Here is a 15,455-nt window from a genome sequence, read left to right as displayed (position 1 = left end):
GCTATATCATTATACAATTATCATCAAGAAACATGGCTACTGGAACACAGCTCTACATTTTCAGGCAGTTCACTCCAGCCTCTCCATTACATCTTGAATAACAAGGTGATATCTACTTAATGTGTAAGAATAACCTCCAGGATAACCTCTCGACTCTGTTTGGAATCTCTTAGCCATTGACACTTTGTCTCATTTCACTCTTCCCCCTTTTGGTCTAGAAGGTTTTCTCAATCTCTTGATGCTGGGTCTCAGCTCATTCTAGAGTTTTTTTCAATCCCTTGATGCAGAATCTCAGCTCATTCTGGGATTTCTGTCCCATGTTGCCAGGAAGATCCACACCCCTGGGAGTCATGTCCCACGTGGACAGGGGGAGGGTGGTGAGTTTGCTTGCTGTGTTGGCTGGAGAGAGAGGCCACATCTGAGCAACAAAAGAGGTTCTCTTGGGGGGTGACTCTTAGGCCTAATTTTAAGTAGGCTTGACCTACCCCCTGTGGGTTTAAGTTTCATATGAACAAAACCCAAGACTGAAGGCTCAGCCTGTAGCTTTGGTTGTCCACACTGCTTGTGAGAATATCAAGAATTCAACTTGGGGAAGTTGAGTTTTCCCCTGTTCTCACCATTCCCCGGAGGGGACTTTGCAAATACTTTTCCACTCACTGATCAAATCACTCTGGGAGATAATTGTCTTTTGCACTGTAAGCTTTTATTGGTAGACACACTGCTTTCATATATCCTCGTTAATATTTGATAAATGTCAGTAGATAGGTCTTTTCTTGCCAGTAGTTAAGTAATATTTCCCCCCTTCACAGATGGAACAACATGCTCAAGCCATCAGATGACATGCTCCAATGGTCAGTGTATCCCAATTGAATACAGGTGTGATCACATCAGAGACTGCTCAGATGGAACTGATGAGAAAGACTGCCGTGAGTGCATTTCAGTCTTAGCATTGTATTTGGTTTCACTCTTTAAATTTGTTAGGTCTGTCAAAATACCTACAGTATGCCTCTTGTTATTGAAATCTCTTGGCAGATTCTTTGTGGATTAGAATGATGTTCTGATAAGTTTGTTTTTAGCAAGACATACCAAGAGTGTACTACCTTAGCACATCAAGTTTCTGTAAATTTTGAAGTACAGATCATTAACATGAAATTCCAAAAGGTCATTGAGTACAATGAATACAAAATCCAGTTGGCCAATTTTAACTTTTTTTACATTACTATATTAAATTTCTAGGTCAAATTTCTCATGTATATATATATATATGTTGTGGTAGGTATATATATATATTTATTTATTTATAGTCATAGAATTGACCTCATGCAAATATAAGGATATACACATTTCAGTTATTATTTAGATCTCTATAAAGATGATAGGACAGGAACTATTCTACTCTTATGAATGAAGAAACTGAAACTTCAAAGGGTAATGTGGCCTGTTTGAGGTTGCACAACGAGTGACAGAGCTTAGGTTCAACCCAAGGCTTCCGGCTTCCAGTCTATGATTGGTCTTCATGAAGGACTTGATTTACAGGAGAATGTCCTACCAAGTTTGAGAGAGAACTAGAGCCTGTGCCACCAGCCAGTAGTCTGTGTCTTTATCCCTTATTTACAAGTGGATAAAAACGAGTGCTTTATTGCAATTGCAATGGGACTGAAAGAAATGCTACTTCAGGGAAAATAAAAGGCAGCTGAAACAGACTGTTTGGAATTTTTCCATGTGAACGCTCTACAGCCAAGTCTAAAGTCACCATTGCAACTCTTTCACAGGTTTGCCAACGAACTTCCAGAAAAAAATCTGGCAGGGTATAATATGCGAGAAACTGTTGTGGGCAGAAATTTTCAACCAAATATTGGTTAGGGAAAGAGAACCAGATTCATATATGTCATGGACCCTTGAAGGCATATCATAGCCCTGAAATAATATCACACATGTAAAGGGTTTTAAAAAAAGGGATTTTTTTCCTATTTCTCTGTTCATTTATTGTTATATTTTATTTAGAGAAGAATGTGAAAAAAACAAAGAAAATTAAGAAAAAAATCTTCATTCTTCATTGTTAGTGTTTTGATGTCTTGGCCACAACCAGATGAGTACAAGAAGGAATCAAAGTTTCATAAAGTACCAGGCTAAGTTACGCAGGATTTGCCTTATTTTGTTTTCCTTCTTTTTTTTGAATCTGTTGTGGGCAGTGGGAAAGGGAATTATTCACTGAGCACCAACTACTATTTTATACAACCTTTCACATTAGTACTACAAAAGTGATGTGATGATGAATTCCACATTACAGAGATTATAACGAAACAAGGATGAGAGGAGTAAAGATTTTAACCTAGATGTAAACCCTATGTCTAAGTTCTCAGAATACTTTTCTTTAGTACCGAAGCCTAAATGTTGCTTAGCTATTTTAAAAGTTACTGTTTTTTTAAAAGGAAGATTTTAAATATAAATAATGAATTGTGTAATGGCCCCTTAGTATGTATACAATCACTCAGTTTCAGCAGTTATCAACTTATAATCTTCTTTAATTCTTCTCCCATTATTTTGAAAAAATTCATATAATTTCATCTGTAAATGTTTCAGTGTAAATTTTACTAACATTTAATAATTGTCCTTTAAAATAATCAGGTATTGCATCAGTTTTTATTTACAGTTTGATTGTTTGAATTAAAATTCATGAAGCCTCTATGTAGAGTTCATTGATATGTCTCTTAGGCCTTTCACTTTGTAGGCTTCCTTCCATGTCTCTTCTTTTTACCCCTTAAAATGTATTGTTGGAATACATTTGTTGGAAAAGCCAGTAACTTGTCCTGAAATTTCCTATAGTCTGGATTTTGCTTATTGCATCCCCTGATATAGTTTAACATGTTCTTCTTTCCCTGTATTTCCTATAAATGGATAGATAGACCTAGAGCAAGACTTTCCAATCTTTGTTCTAATGACATTTTTTTTTCCTGCATGGGCAGGCATGGGAAAACGAACTTGGGTCTCTGCATGGCAGGCAGGAACTCTGCCACTAGCCACCATTGCCAGCCCAAAATAAATTCTGTGCATATGCCTTTTTTTTTTTTTGGCATGGGTAGGCACTGGGAATCAAATCCTGGTCTCCAGTATGGTAGGCGAGAACTCTGCCTGCTGAGCCACCATGGCCTGCTGTCCTAATGACATTTTAGGCTAGATAATTATGGATGTTGTGGTGGGCTATTCTGTGCATTGCAGAATGTTTAGCAGTATCTCTGAACCTACCCACTCTATGCTAGTAGATCTCCCCCAATTTAGACAACCAAAAATGTCTGTAGACACTGCTAAATGTCCCCAAGGGGGAACAAAACCACTTCCTTCCCCTCTGGCTGAGAACCACCAATCTAGAGACTTGAATAGAGTATTTTTTTTTTTTTTTGCAAGAAGATTTTGAATATAAAGTTGTATTAGTCAGAGTTCTCTAGAGGAACAGAACCAACAGGAGATAGCTATAAGGTATCTCACACAACTGTGGGGATGCATGCATCCAAATTCCATAGGGCAGTCCACTGTGATTGTAGGTTGTCAATGAACTCTCCAGGAGAGACTGGCTGACTGACGAAAAAAGTGAAAGTTCTCTCTTCTCTCTTAAAAGTCTTCAACTGATTGGATTAAATCCAATTGAGTCAATTCTCATTATAAAAGATATCCCCTTAGTTGATCCTAGATGTAATCGGCCACAGATACAATCAGTCTGACTGTTGATTTAATAAACCAGCCTCAAATGTTCTTGCAGTAAGTTAGGCCAGTACTTCCTTGGCCAGTACTTCCTTGGTCACCAACACAAGGCCAAATTGACACATGAACCTAACCATCACAGTCTACCTCTTGTCAACTTGGCAGCTATACACATCCCCTTAAATCATACTAAATAGAACAGAGTATCAGACATGTTTTGCCAAACAATGCTCCATCAGGAGGCCCATTGATTTGTTGGAATCCATTCAGTCACATAAGTATATATGTCACTTTAGATGTAGCAGCTATTTATTAGTGCTTTAAATTGGAATGATTCCACATGATCAAAGATTAAGTGAGCCTTGGCTAGAAACCATTTTCATGAGACATAAGACTTTATTCTGTTGTTTTTGCAGTTGTGGTTGCGGAGGAATCAGTATTTATGGACAAACTTAGCCTTTTCATAACAGTTATATTTCTCAGAAGAAGGTTGTCTACAGAAGGGGTCTTAATACAATGGTCACCTAAAAACCACCTAAATATAGTAATGGATGTTGGAAAAGGTCCAAAGAAGGACCTTTTTTTCCTCCAAATATTCAGAGGATTAGGAAACTTAAGCCCTTAGTTTGTAATCCTGCCTGTCTATAACCAGACCCCTGAATTATAGTCCCTACACTTTCAAGCTTCTAAAATCAAGTCATCATGGTCCAGGACAGAGCACCTTGTGTCCTTTCCAATAGAACAAATAGTAGTATGCCCTGCCATGGAGGCAGAGGGAGGGGGAGGTAAGAGAATGGGAGAGATGGTGAAGAAAATGAGAGTATCCTAATAAAAAGATTATGCTTGTAATAAACTTGATATAGTATGACTATTTTTATTGTCTGCTACATTCTACTTGTGTAAGGTGTTATTGGTTGTTCTACAGTTTGTAAAATACTTAAGATGTAATATATATGATGAACTATATATATTATGAACTTATAAATATGTATTTTCCTCCTAAATTATATGCAATCTGTAGCATGGCACCTGATATTCAATAGCTTGTCAGTTTTTTTCTTGCAGAACAGATTCAAAGCTGTAGTCCATTTTACTTCTAAAGGAATTAGTATCTCTGTAAAACCACTCATGCAGAGAGTCTAAAGAAACATCAGAACCGTGTAGAAATCATGGGTTATTCAGTTAATGTCTTGAAGTGACTTTAGGCAGCTCAAAAAAATAGCTATTTTTCTAGTTAGACATATAAATTATTCTGTTGGGCAACATACTGGAATGATTTAGGTATGAGTAAAACTATTGCCAACCATCACTGGTTTCCAGCATTTTATTTTTGTTACTTAGGAATGCCAAAGAAAGGGTAAAATCCCTGTTACAATGAAGGCTTTCTTGCTGGTAATCAGCGGTATTTGTTCTGTCCATAACTGGGGCTACTTTGTCCCAGAAGTTTCAGTCCTGTTGACTTTCTGTTCTTCAGAATTTAAACATTTTCCTTGACATATATCTAATTGCTGAATCTCCAAAACAGTTGGAGGAGAATAAAGAGAGCTTGGGAAGAACAGGTCATTTTTAAACCCTAAATGTTCCACATTTAAGATGCCTAAAGAGCCTTGCTCTTACTGTCCTTTCTCTCCTTGAGGTGAAAAGAAGCAGACACTTCTCAGTGACTATCTTACATAGCACATCACAGATGTACCTTTTAGCATTCCCACAGTTGAGACCTGATTCAGACCCTTAAAACCATCATATAAGTACATTATAAATAGCTACCATCTTAAAAAAAAAGATTATTATGTTTCTTCCCTAGCTGCTGTTTAATTTAATTAGTATCTCCCTTTCCTCACTATACTTTCTTAGGCACAGTGAAAACAGTCCTTCATCTTCACGTGGCAATGCTTTGCTGATGAGTACTCAAATTATCTAGAGCCAGGTTCCCTGGAGGGAGACTGAACCATACCATTTCTAGGCCTCTACTTCATGTATAACCAAGATTCCTGTCTCCTTGATTAGACTTTGTTTTCTCTGCTCAGCTGCTCACTAATTGGAAGGACAATGGCTAACCTCAAGGAACAGATAAGGAATGGAACTAAGGTGTTGCATGGCTCTGATTGAAAACATGTAGAACCAGTGTCACTAGATCTGGTGCATATCTGGTGCAATCTCTGTATTGATCTCCAATTGTTGGAAACAATTTCTAAGTACTTCTACTATTTAAAGTCGGGGGAATCCATGCAATCTTTCCTAAGGGTGCACATTCCAGGGTAACTACATAGAAAAGTCCAGAAGTTGTAGAGTGATTGAAGGGAGGTCCTTGGCCGAGAGAGATTTCATTATCAGGGAAGATGGAGACAATAAAGCTGTTAGTTCCTCCTTCTGACCTCTGACCATCAAAATACTCTCAGGTTGACATTGTTTTTTCTGAAGGGGCATGAGCCATGTCAGTTTTTAGTCACATAAATGGGTGCTGCTTTAGTTGTCTTTCTTTTAGTTTTGTGACCCTGGGAGAGCAAGAGATCCTCCTCCCACCTATCAAATATTCACCTTAAATGAGGTAGCTACAGCACAAGCTCAAATAAAATTTTCTCCTGACAGATGGCTTAGGTAAAGCAAAGAAGCTGGGGGCTCTTAATTGGGTTTCATGATTTCATGGGGGAAACAGTTAAACAACCAACAGAAAAAGCCTACATTTATCTCTGTATTCTCCCGAGTGTGGGAGAAGCCCAGAGGAAGGACTGGCAGCATGTTGTTTCAGGAAGAGACATCTGATTTACTTTGCAACCTAGAAAACCAGGATTAAGTTTCTGGTTGATACCAGTGGAGGTGACCATGCATAATGTGGTAACAATTCATAAATTATGGTTTTCAAAGTGCCTTCAGAGACATTGTCATTTTAAGTCCTACTACCCTGTGAAGTCAATTACCCAAGTGTATGAAGAAGGAAGTGTTGACAGAACAAGATTCAGCAGCTTGAGTAAGAATGAACAAGTACTGAGTGGTAACATTGGACTCACATCCCAGGTCTCTGACCTTTAGGCTTTTTTCTTTCTACGAACCTCTAGTGAAAGAAAAAGTCTTCATTAACTCAGGGGATAGTTCCTTGAGCCCCTCTAGATCCCCTTACTGTGCACTCTGTGCTTTCTACCTTAGTACTTAACCCAATTTGTAATTTGCTATTTGTGTCTCTTTTCTCTATCTCTTTCCTATTTAACTGTAATCTCTAAGGGGTCAGGGGTCATGCCTCTTGTTTAGCAATATATGCTTTCATTCAAGAAATGTTTGGTGAAAGAATGGCTTATTTTAAGGTTTGTTGTTTCCATTCTTTTTTAATAGGATACCCAACATGTGAGCAGCTTACTTGTGCCAGTGGAAACTGCTATAACACGAGTCAGAAGTGTGATGGGAAACTTGACTGCAGAGATTCATCTGATGAAGCTAACTGCAGTAAGTAATGTGCATGAGAAGTGCATTTTTTTGTACCAGAACTGTGCATCTCTTCCCATCTCCATTTGCAGTTGTAGCTTCAAAGCACACTTGGTGGGTAATTTACACCACGGAAATCGGCAAACATGAAAATCAGGGCTGGAGATCCGGTTGTTAAAACACACACCACTGCATAATAAGACTATCTTTTTAAATTTAAGGTAGTATCTTCCTATGAGAATAAATACCTATAATCCTTTTGGTTTGACTGGGACCATGGAATTTAAGTTGTCTTTTCTTTCCCTTCATCCCAGCTCAGCTATGTGAACAGGACGAGTTTCACTGTGTCAGTGGAGAGTGTATTCCTCGGAACTTTGTCTGTGACCACAACTCTGACTGTAGAGACGGCAGTGATGAACATTCTTGCAGTACGGTGATTTTCTTTTTCTGGGTCATGTTAGGAGTGGGTTTTTTTTCTCCCCGCTGTTCAACTCAAACAAAAGGGGCATCTAGCAGCTAGAGCTGCGTGATCATTTAAGGGCTATAAGCAAGAGCCTTTATTGTTGCTCAACTTAGGCTCCTTTATCTTCCAGAGATCTGTGTGGAGGTTGGTGATGGACAGTCTGCATTCTTTCCTTAGGCTACAAGGGTAATGGGGTATATTGTATAACCAGACTCTCAAATTACCCATGCTGCAGGAATGAGTATGTATGATAACCTCTCTTGAAAGGAAGAGGAAAGCCCCTGTTAGCAATGGTTCTACCTCCTCTTTTTATTTTGAAATAAAAATAAAAGAAGGTCAAAGTTCCAAGAGGGCACAATGTGGTTTAGGTGGCTTTCGTTGCCTTGGTTTCTACTTCTTCATTCTACCTTACTTTTCCTTTCATGCTGTTGCCTACAATGTGATTCACCTCTCATTGTTTCCACCTCTGGCTTCATTTTATTGGAAAGTATAAAAATAAAGGACTCTGTGAGAGAGTTTCACTGATACCAATAAATTTGAAGTTTTTTGTTTTGTTTTGTTTTACTAAAATGTATGATTTTTGACCATCGGTATTTATTAATTGGTACCCATATCTTAAGGGATTGTTAAATATTTTGAATATATCCCAGTTTTATATGATCCATGCTTGATTTCCTTTCTAGCACCTGGGTTTATTTCAGTGACCTTCTTAAAGAGTTTGTGAAATTAGAAATGGGTGACTCAGAATCATTTTGTCCTATATAGCAATTATAGTGCTTATGGTTGGGCATTGATTTGTCTGTAGCATCTTTACCCACCTGCACTCTCTGTTCTGTGTCAACCTGTAGCACACATCTTGTTTTTAATGTTGAGAAACATACACTGGCACCTAAATTCATTTCCTGGACCCAAAGCTGCTGTTATCTCCTACGCCTTCTTCTCCTCTTCCTTCTCCTTTGTGTCTACCTTTTATTCATTTTGGTCAAGGTACATAAGGAACTAAATCTAAATTTCATTTTATAGGAGCTCAATTTATGCAGTGAGGTGAGCAATTTGATTTTTCTTAGCGATTTGTGCCTTTGGAGTGAAGCTCTTGTTTTCTTCCAGCCTATCAGACCTGTGGAGGCCAACAATTCACTTGCCCAGATGGCCAATGTATTAATCAAAATTGGGTTTGTGATGGAGAGGACGATTGTAAAGATAATGCAGATGAAAATGGATGCGGTAAGATGGGGAAGAGATGCCTACTGAAAAGCATCTTCCAGAGCTTGTTTTTCCTCCTTGCCTTAGAAATTTTCTGTGTTACAATCTAGCTTCTTACTCTGATAACCTGGATGGGGACTACCTCCTCCAGAAAGAGTGGAACTTGTATAATTCCATTCTGCTGCTCCTTAGAATCTCAATAAAAGGCCAGTGGTAGTGTTAGAAACTTAGTTTATTTGTATATCTCTTTTGTTTGTCTCGTCTATATCCTTTCTTGACTTGGATTGAGACAAAACCTTGCTCTACCTCTCAGGTAGCTTATAACTTTTTTCCCCTGTAGAAAGCAGTCAACATCGTAAATGTTACCCTAGAGAATGGGCTTGTCCAGATTCTGAACAATGCATCCCAATTGAAAAAGTCTGTGATGGAAATTTTGATTGTCCTGGAGGAAAAGATGAAACCAATATGACTGCAGGACACCAGTGTGGTGAGTATGGAAGTTATCTGGGTAGCTTTTTTTTTTATTAAACTTTTTAATTTATAATATTTACAGAGCAAGGAAAGAAAAAAGCAGTAGTTTTCAAATACTCTTCAACAAGTGGTTACAGGACAGATCCCAGAGTTTGTCATGGGCAACCATACCATCATCTCAGTTTTTTCTTTCTAGCTGCTCCAGGGAGGTTTAGATTTCCTGTCTGGTAGCTTTTTTCTATACAAATTCCCATATGCAAATTAGTATTTGCATAACAAACTCACAAAATTTAGTAGTTGCAACCAGGAAATATATTCTCACAGTTCTGTGGATTGGTTAAGTAGTTCTTCTGGTCTGGATCAGCTTATTCGCATGTTCAGGTTGTTGGATTGATGTCATCTGGGGTGATGGCCACATTTCACCCCTCATCTAGTAGGCTTGTTTACATGGTGGTGAAAGGACAAGCCCCAATTCATAATTCTTTTCAAACCTCTTGTTTTAGTTTGCTATGACAAATACCGCCAACTGATTCGCTTAAACAACTGGAATATATGTTTTCATAATTTGGAGGCTAGAAGTCATACAGCAAGGTGCTGGCCTGTCTTTTGTGGGGGACAACATCTGCTTATGTTTTATTTGCCAAAGAAGTCATCGTTTGGTCAGATTCAGTGGACTGGAGAAATGGATTCTTGATGGAAAGAGTCTTTTTTTGGCACATAGAAACTTGGGCTTTTTCTGTACATATGAAAAAGTTCTTGTATGATGTGCTTCTGGTTCCTGGGATATGTGGTGAAATTGAAATGAGTTGGCCACAGAGAGTATTTGTTACCATACTATGAGGAAACTAACTAGGGTTAGATATCTTTTTATGTGTATAGCTATAGAACATTCCCCTGTCCATCAACTCTTTGGTTAGCTGACTCTGTCAGGAAATAAAATTTGTGATGCTGATTTCATCAATAGAATACTGGTTACCTCAATTATCTAATGGATGGAATTATGACCTGATAAATAGCACTAACATTAGTCATAATAACTTTGAGTGTTTATTGCATTATATTTCAGTAAGGCTTTAATGGTGATAGATCTCTTGTGCCTACGCTACATGTTTATTTAGCTTTTACTTAGGAAAAAAGAAATAGTTACTTCATAGGTAACTCAGTCTTATCCACAGGTCATCATTAATTTAACCAATTGTTTTTCTCTTTTTAGATGTGTCTATGTGTTCTGTATTGAGTTGTCAGCACCACTGCCATAGCACACCATTTGGAGGAGCATGTTATTGTCCTCCAGGTTTTATCATCAATGGAAATGACAGTCGTACCTGTGTTGGTAAGTGACAGATGGCACCTCTTGATCTTTTCATCCCTGTGGCAGGGAAGGATTCCGTGACATCAGGGAGTTTGTACTTGTTGAGTGGGAGAGATGACTGTCTGTACAGAAAACCTATACCATGTGGTTTTGAGAAGCTTTTGTGAGGTACAGAAGGCAAAAGAAGGGTTCTGTGATGAATGGGGTTATTATCTATATGAGCACCTGTCCACTCCCTAATCTGAATGAGAGACCTGGTATGGTCACACTGGTTATTAAATAATAGTATTTAATAAAAGGGATTAATATATAGCTGCTATCTTGAGCCAAGTGCCCCTTCTCTGCTCTCCTAGCCCCTTTTCTAGGATGCTCAAACCTCCCCAAGATCCAGCCAAGTTGACACCTGACAGAGCAGATCACCAGGCCACTGCTCCAGTGACCACACTAGTGGTTGGTGGCTGAGCTGTGCTGGTTGTTTGCACAATAGCTGGAAGATAAAGGAGAAGATGCTGCCATGCCCGTTTTTTTTTTTAAAGCAGCTTTGAAAAAAAATTGCACGTTCAGTGACTCTCAGTATAATCACGGAGTTATGCTTTCATCACCAACATTTTCATTGCTCCCAGAACAAAACCCCATGATGTCCTTATTATTTAACATGGTCTGGTATCTTTGTCACAATTGATGGAAGAATATTATTTTACTGTTAACTGTAATTCATAGTAAATTTGTATGAAGATACATGTTATTTTTTCCCATATGACCACCACACATCACTTTGTAATGAGTTTTTTTTTTTTTTTTGCATGGGCAGGAACCAAGAAATGAACCTGGGTCTCTGGCATGGCAGGTGAGCCGGCATGGCATGACTCAGCTCTGCCTGCTGAGCCACCATGGCCCTTGTATGAGTTTTTTTTTTTTACTATATCATCACATTGTTGTGTATTCATCATCATGATCATTTCTTGGAAAATTTGCATCAATTCAGAAAAAGAAATAAAAAGAAAACAAAAAAATTCATACATACCATACCGCTTACCCCTCCGTTTCATTGATCACTAGCATTTCAACCTACCAAATTTATTTTAACATTTGCTCCCCCTATTATTTATTTATTTTTAATCCATATGTTTTGCTGATCTGTCAATAAGGTAGATAAAAGGAGCATCAGACCCTTGTAATAAGTTTTTAATGCTATGTTCTTGCTTACTGATTTTTTGATACAACAAACATTAGCAGAAAGTGATCACAGACTGAAAAGAAAAAAAGCAAACCATTTTTACTGGTGTTGGGAAAGCTGACTGTAAATGAAATTTGGATTCCCAGAGGTAGAAAATCCAGAAATTTCTTAGGATATTTAAGAATATTTAATAATCTTTAGAAATTTGAGATTGTTATGATTCTTCCAGATAAAAACAGATGTGGCAAAAATTTTGAATTTGTTTAAATATAACAAAATTATTTAGTCTTAATCTCACCTCACGGCTTCCAGCTTCTTTATATTTTATCAGGTATGGTTGATCTTAATATCTACTCAGAGTCAAAAAAAAAAACCCTTTAATACCAGGAATAAACTCTGGTTTGCAATTTAAACTTGGTACTCTTTCCCTATCTGTTTTCTCAGTGTTATTGTTATTTTCAACAACACATGTTAAGATCAAGTGATTAACCAAGTCAGCCTGAGAGATCATAGCACTCTGAACTATTTAAGAATCCTCCCCCTACCCAGTTTTTCACTTCAAAACACTTTGTAAACAAAACATGATTTACTGTACAGGATACTTTTTATATTTTATTATTGTCATTGGTTTTACATTGAACTAATTGAGAAACTGATGAATGTCCTCATTCGTTTGGTGGCTTTCCAACTTTTGGCTTCCTGCCTATGCTTTCCTGGCATCCTTCTGAGGGCAACATCCCTTTTTTCTCAGAGTGGTGCTCATCTGTGGGGATGCAGCTACTCCTTTGTCTTTGGCAAATGCCAAGCTTCTCTACCTCCCTTTATTGCCACTCAGCTGTCAATCCTGTTTCCAGGCTTTTAGTTCTCTAGGCATTTCCCTTTTCTGTTAGTAGAAAAGGAATTCTAATAGAAATACCAGAAGCCACATTCTCAGAATTACATGAGCTTTTTTCTTCCCAAGTTGCAGTTGGGCTGACTTGCAGTTGGAACCTGATAAGCCAAGAAAACTTTTCCTGAAAAGTGAATTGCTCTTTCAGAATCCTTGTTTCAGTCTTGTGATAACCCATGACCTGTTCTCAGTGTCTTTTCCACCCTAGAGGCCAGATAGCTGGTTTTCCAGCAATATTTGTGAGGATCCTTGGGTTATACTTCCAAGTGTCTAGGATTTCTAAGACACTTAGAAATCCAGGCCACTGGAACTATCCTAATGAGATTTTTGCTTTATAAAATTTCACATTTAACCCATTAATGAATGTTATATAGAAAATTCCATTATTATGCTGGGCACGAGATAAACCTTTGGATTTCTAAAATTACCAGTTCATAACACATTGTGTGAGGTGGTCTGATAATAGTGCACTAACTAGTTCCATTATGAAAAATCCCATCAATATATTCCTGGACTTTGGTACAGACAATCTCAGAAGCTCAAAAGTCTGCATTTGAGGGCTTTGGGGAATGGAAGGTCTCCTGCCACCTGCAAAGACACTTAATGTGAGCTTCCCTGCCCTTCAAGAACGTATCATTTGAAACTGGGTTAACATTTATTCCAAAAGTTGGAAGAAGAACTCTTGTGAAACTTGTTTCAGCTGAGCTTTGAGGGGTCTCTCAAGCATGTAACAGTTACTGTCTATACCCACTGCATGGCTAATTCATGCAGAGGCTTCAGGTTTTGGAAATCTATGCAACGCTGATCCTCTTAGTCATCACAGAGGTCATCAAAAATCAAGTCTTGTGTCTTTCTACTATTTATCTGTCCTCGTAATCTTGACTTCGCAGTGGAAACTGATATGCTGAGGCTGTTTACTGGACTTGTTGACAGGACATGGTATTAGTTGATAGAATGACATCAGTGCAGAGTTAGGGCAGTAAGTTCATTTAACCAGGTTTACATGGATCAGGGGGTGTCCAAAGAAAGGGGTCTAAGCTAAGAGAAGTTTTTAAAATTATTTCCAAAGTAGTAATTGCTGGTAAGAGGGGAAGAATAAATAGGAAGGAAAAACCAGGAGGAGGTGGTAGAAAGGAATGTAAAGGAAAGTTTCAGAAGATAGTTTCTACTATCTCATAAAAATGAGTGTTCCACTCCTGTTTTTCTTGCTTTCATTGTGACTGATGTGTACTGTATAATTAGTTTTCACTTCTCTCCATAGTGATCTAAAGAATAAATTATTGCTTACTCATCAGTCAATATTTAGTCATTAAAACTGACTAATTTTCTACTCATTCAAATTGTTAAAGCCTTGTAGACCAGGTGATGGAAGGGAATTCATGCCCCAGAATTCCTAGTTACAGTTTACCATCTTTTGTTTCCTTCTGTTTAACATCAGAACTCCTGCTTCCGGGGTGATGCAGGACCCTTAGCCAGAGTCTCATGGATCTTGCATTCAAAATGAGGTCATGAAATACTGGAGTACGAATGTCCTGTACTTGATTCCTGTGTGACAAACCTCAGGAGGAGTTTTCTCAGGGCTAAGGAGAGAACACAGAAGAAATTGATCAATGAGGGCCTTTTATACCCATATATTCTTTAACTTTGTCCTGTTGAGATTGGATTAAATTTTTTTGTTGTTGACAGTCCTTGGAATGAAAGGTATACTGTTGCCCATATCATTATTTTTGGTCAGGAGGAAAAACTGGAACTGTTAGCTTGGTTTCAGGACCTCCTTAGGCTTTTTTCAGGGAATCATGGGATGGTGAGTCAACCTGCAGGTATGGGGAAATCCAATTCACAACTCTGACAACTGCTGCAAATGCAATCAGATCTAAAAAATCTGGAATTTCCTGAAGCCAGAGAGCAGAAGGACCTTGTAGGCAGAGGTCATAGAGGTCAGCTTCCAAGGAAAGAGAGGAGGGTAGAGGATAATGGAAAGTGGATGTGGACCTGGAGGGCAATGAGTAAGTAGAAGAGAAGAAAATTTGATTTTGGTTGTGATTTTAGATGTGACACTTAATACTTTACTGAACTCACTGACTGTCTTCTTGAGTGGCTGAGTATAAGGTAGTTCTTACTTTATTTTTAAAGGTAATGCTGTCCAACAGAATTTCTAGTCTGTACTCTCCTATATGGTCACCACTAAGCATTGTGTGGCTATTGAACATTTGAAATCTTAATTAATAACTTTATTATTGTAAATATCATTTAAATAGCCACAGAGGAATAGTGGCAGCATATTGGAAGGCAATTTTATTTTTTTTTTAAGTTTTTGTTTGTCAGGGATTTAAAAAATATGTATATATATATATTATTTTTTTTAAACACCAAAAAACATGTAACAAATGCAAAATTCCTATTTTGATCATCCCGTTTTACATATATAATCAGTAATTCACAATATCATCACATAGTTGTGTATTCATCCTCATGATCATTTCTCGAAACATTTGCATCTATTCAGAAAAAGAAATACAGAAAACAGAAAATAAAATTATACATACCATACCCTTTACCCCTCCCTTTCATTGATCACTAGCATTTCAAACTAAATTTATTTTAATATTTGTCCCCCTATTATTTATTTTTATTACCTATGTTCTACTCGTCTGTTGACAAGGTGGATAAAAGGAGCATCAGACACAAGGTTTTCACAATCACACAGTCACACTGTGAAAGCTATATCATTATACAATCATTGTCAAGAAACATGGCTACTGGAACACAGCTCTACATTTTCAGGCAGTTCCCTCCAGCCTCTCCATTACATCTTGAATAACAA

At 37.8% G+C, this 15,455-nt stretch overlaps 1 protein-coding gene across 1 annotated transcript in view; it reads left to right on the top strand.

Annotated features, from left to right (window-relative positions):
- LRP2 (LDL receptor related protein 2) overlaps positions 1-15,455 on the top strand; it is a 160,027-nt gene that overhangs the window by 41,215 nt on the left and 103,357 nt on the right. The window contains exons 4-9 of the mRNA XM_077154078.1: positions 810-926; positions 7,027-7,137; positions 7,431-7,544; positions 8,687-8,803; positions 9,123-9,269; positions 10,467-10,586. Of these exons, the coding sequence (XP_077010193.1) occupies positions 810-926; positions 7,027-7,137; positions 7,431-7,544; positions 8,687-8,803; positions 9,123-9,269; positions 10,467-10,586 (726 nt within the window). The remainder of the gene's footprint in view (positions 1-809; positions 927-7,026; positions 7,138-7,430; positions 7,545-8,686; positions 8,804-9,122; positions 9,270-10,466; positions 10,587-15,455) is intronic.

Source organism: Tamandua tetradactyla, chromosome 3, assembly GCF_023851605.1.
Source record: "Tamandua tetradactyla isolate mTamTet1 chromosome 3, mTamTet1.pri, whole genome shotgun sequence".
NCBI classification, from domain to species: domain Eukaryota; kingdom Metazoa; phylum Chordata; class Mammalia; order Pilosa; family Myrmecophagidae; genus Tamandua; species Tamandua tetradactyla.
The sequence above is the reverse complement of the archived record's forward strand: the minus strand, read 5'-3'. Positions and strand labels throughout refer to the sequence as shown.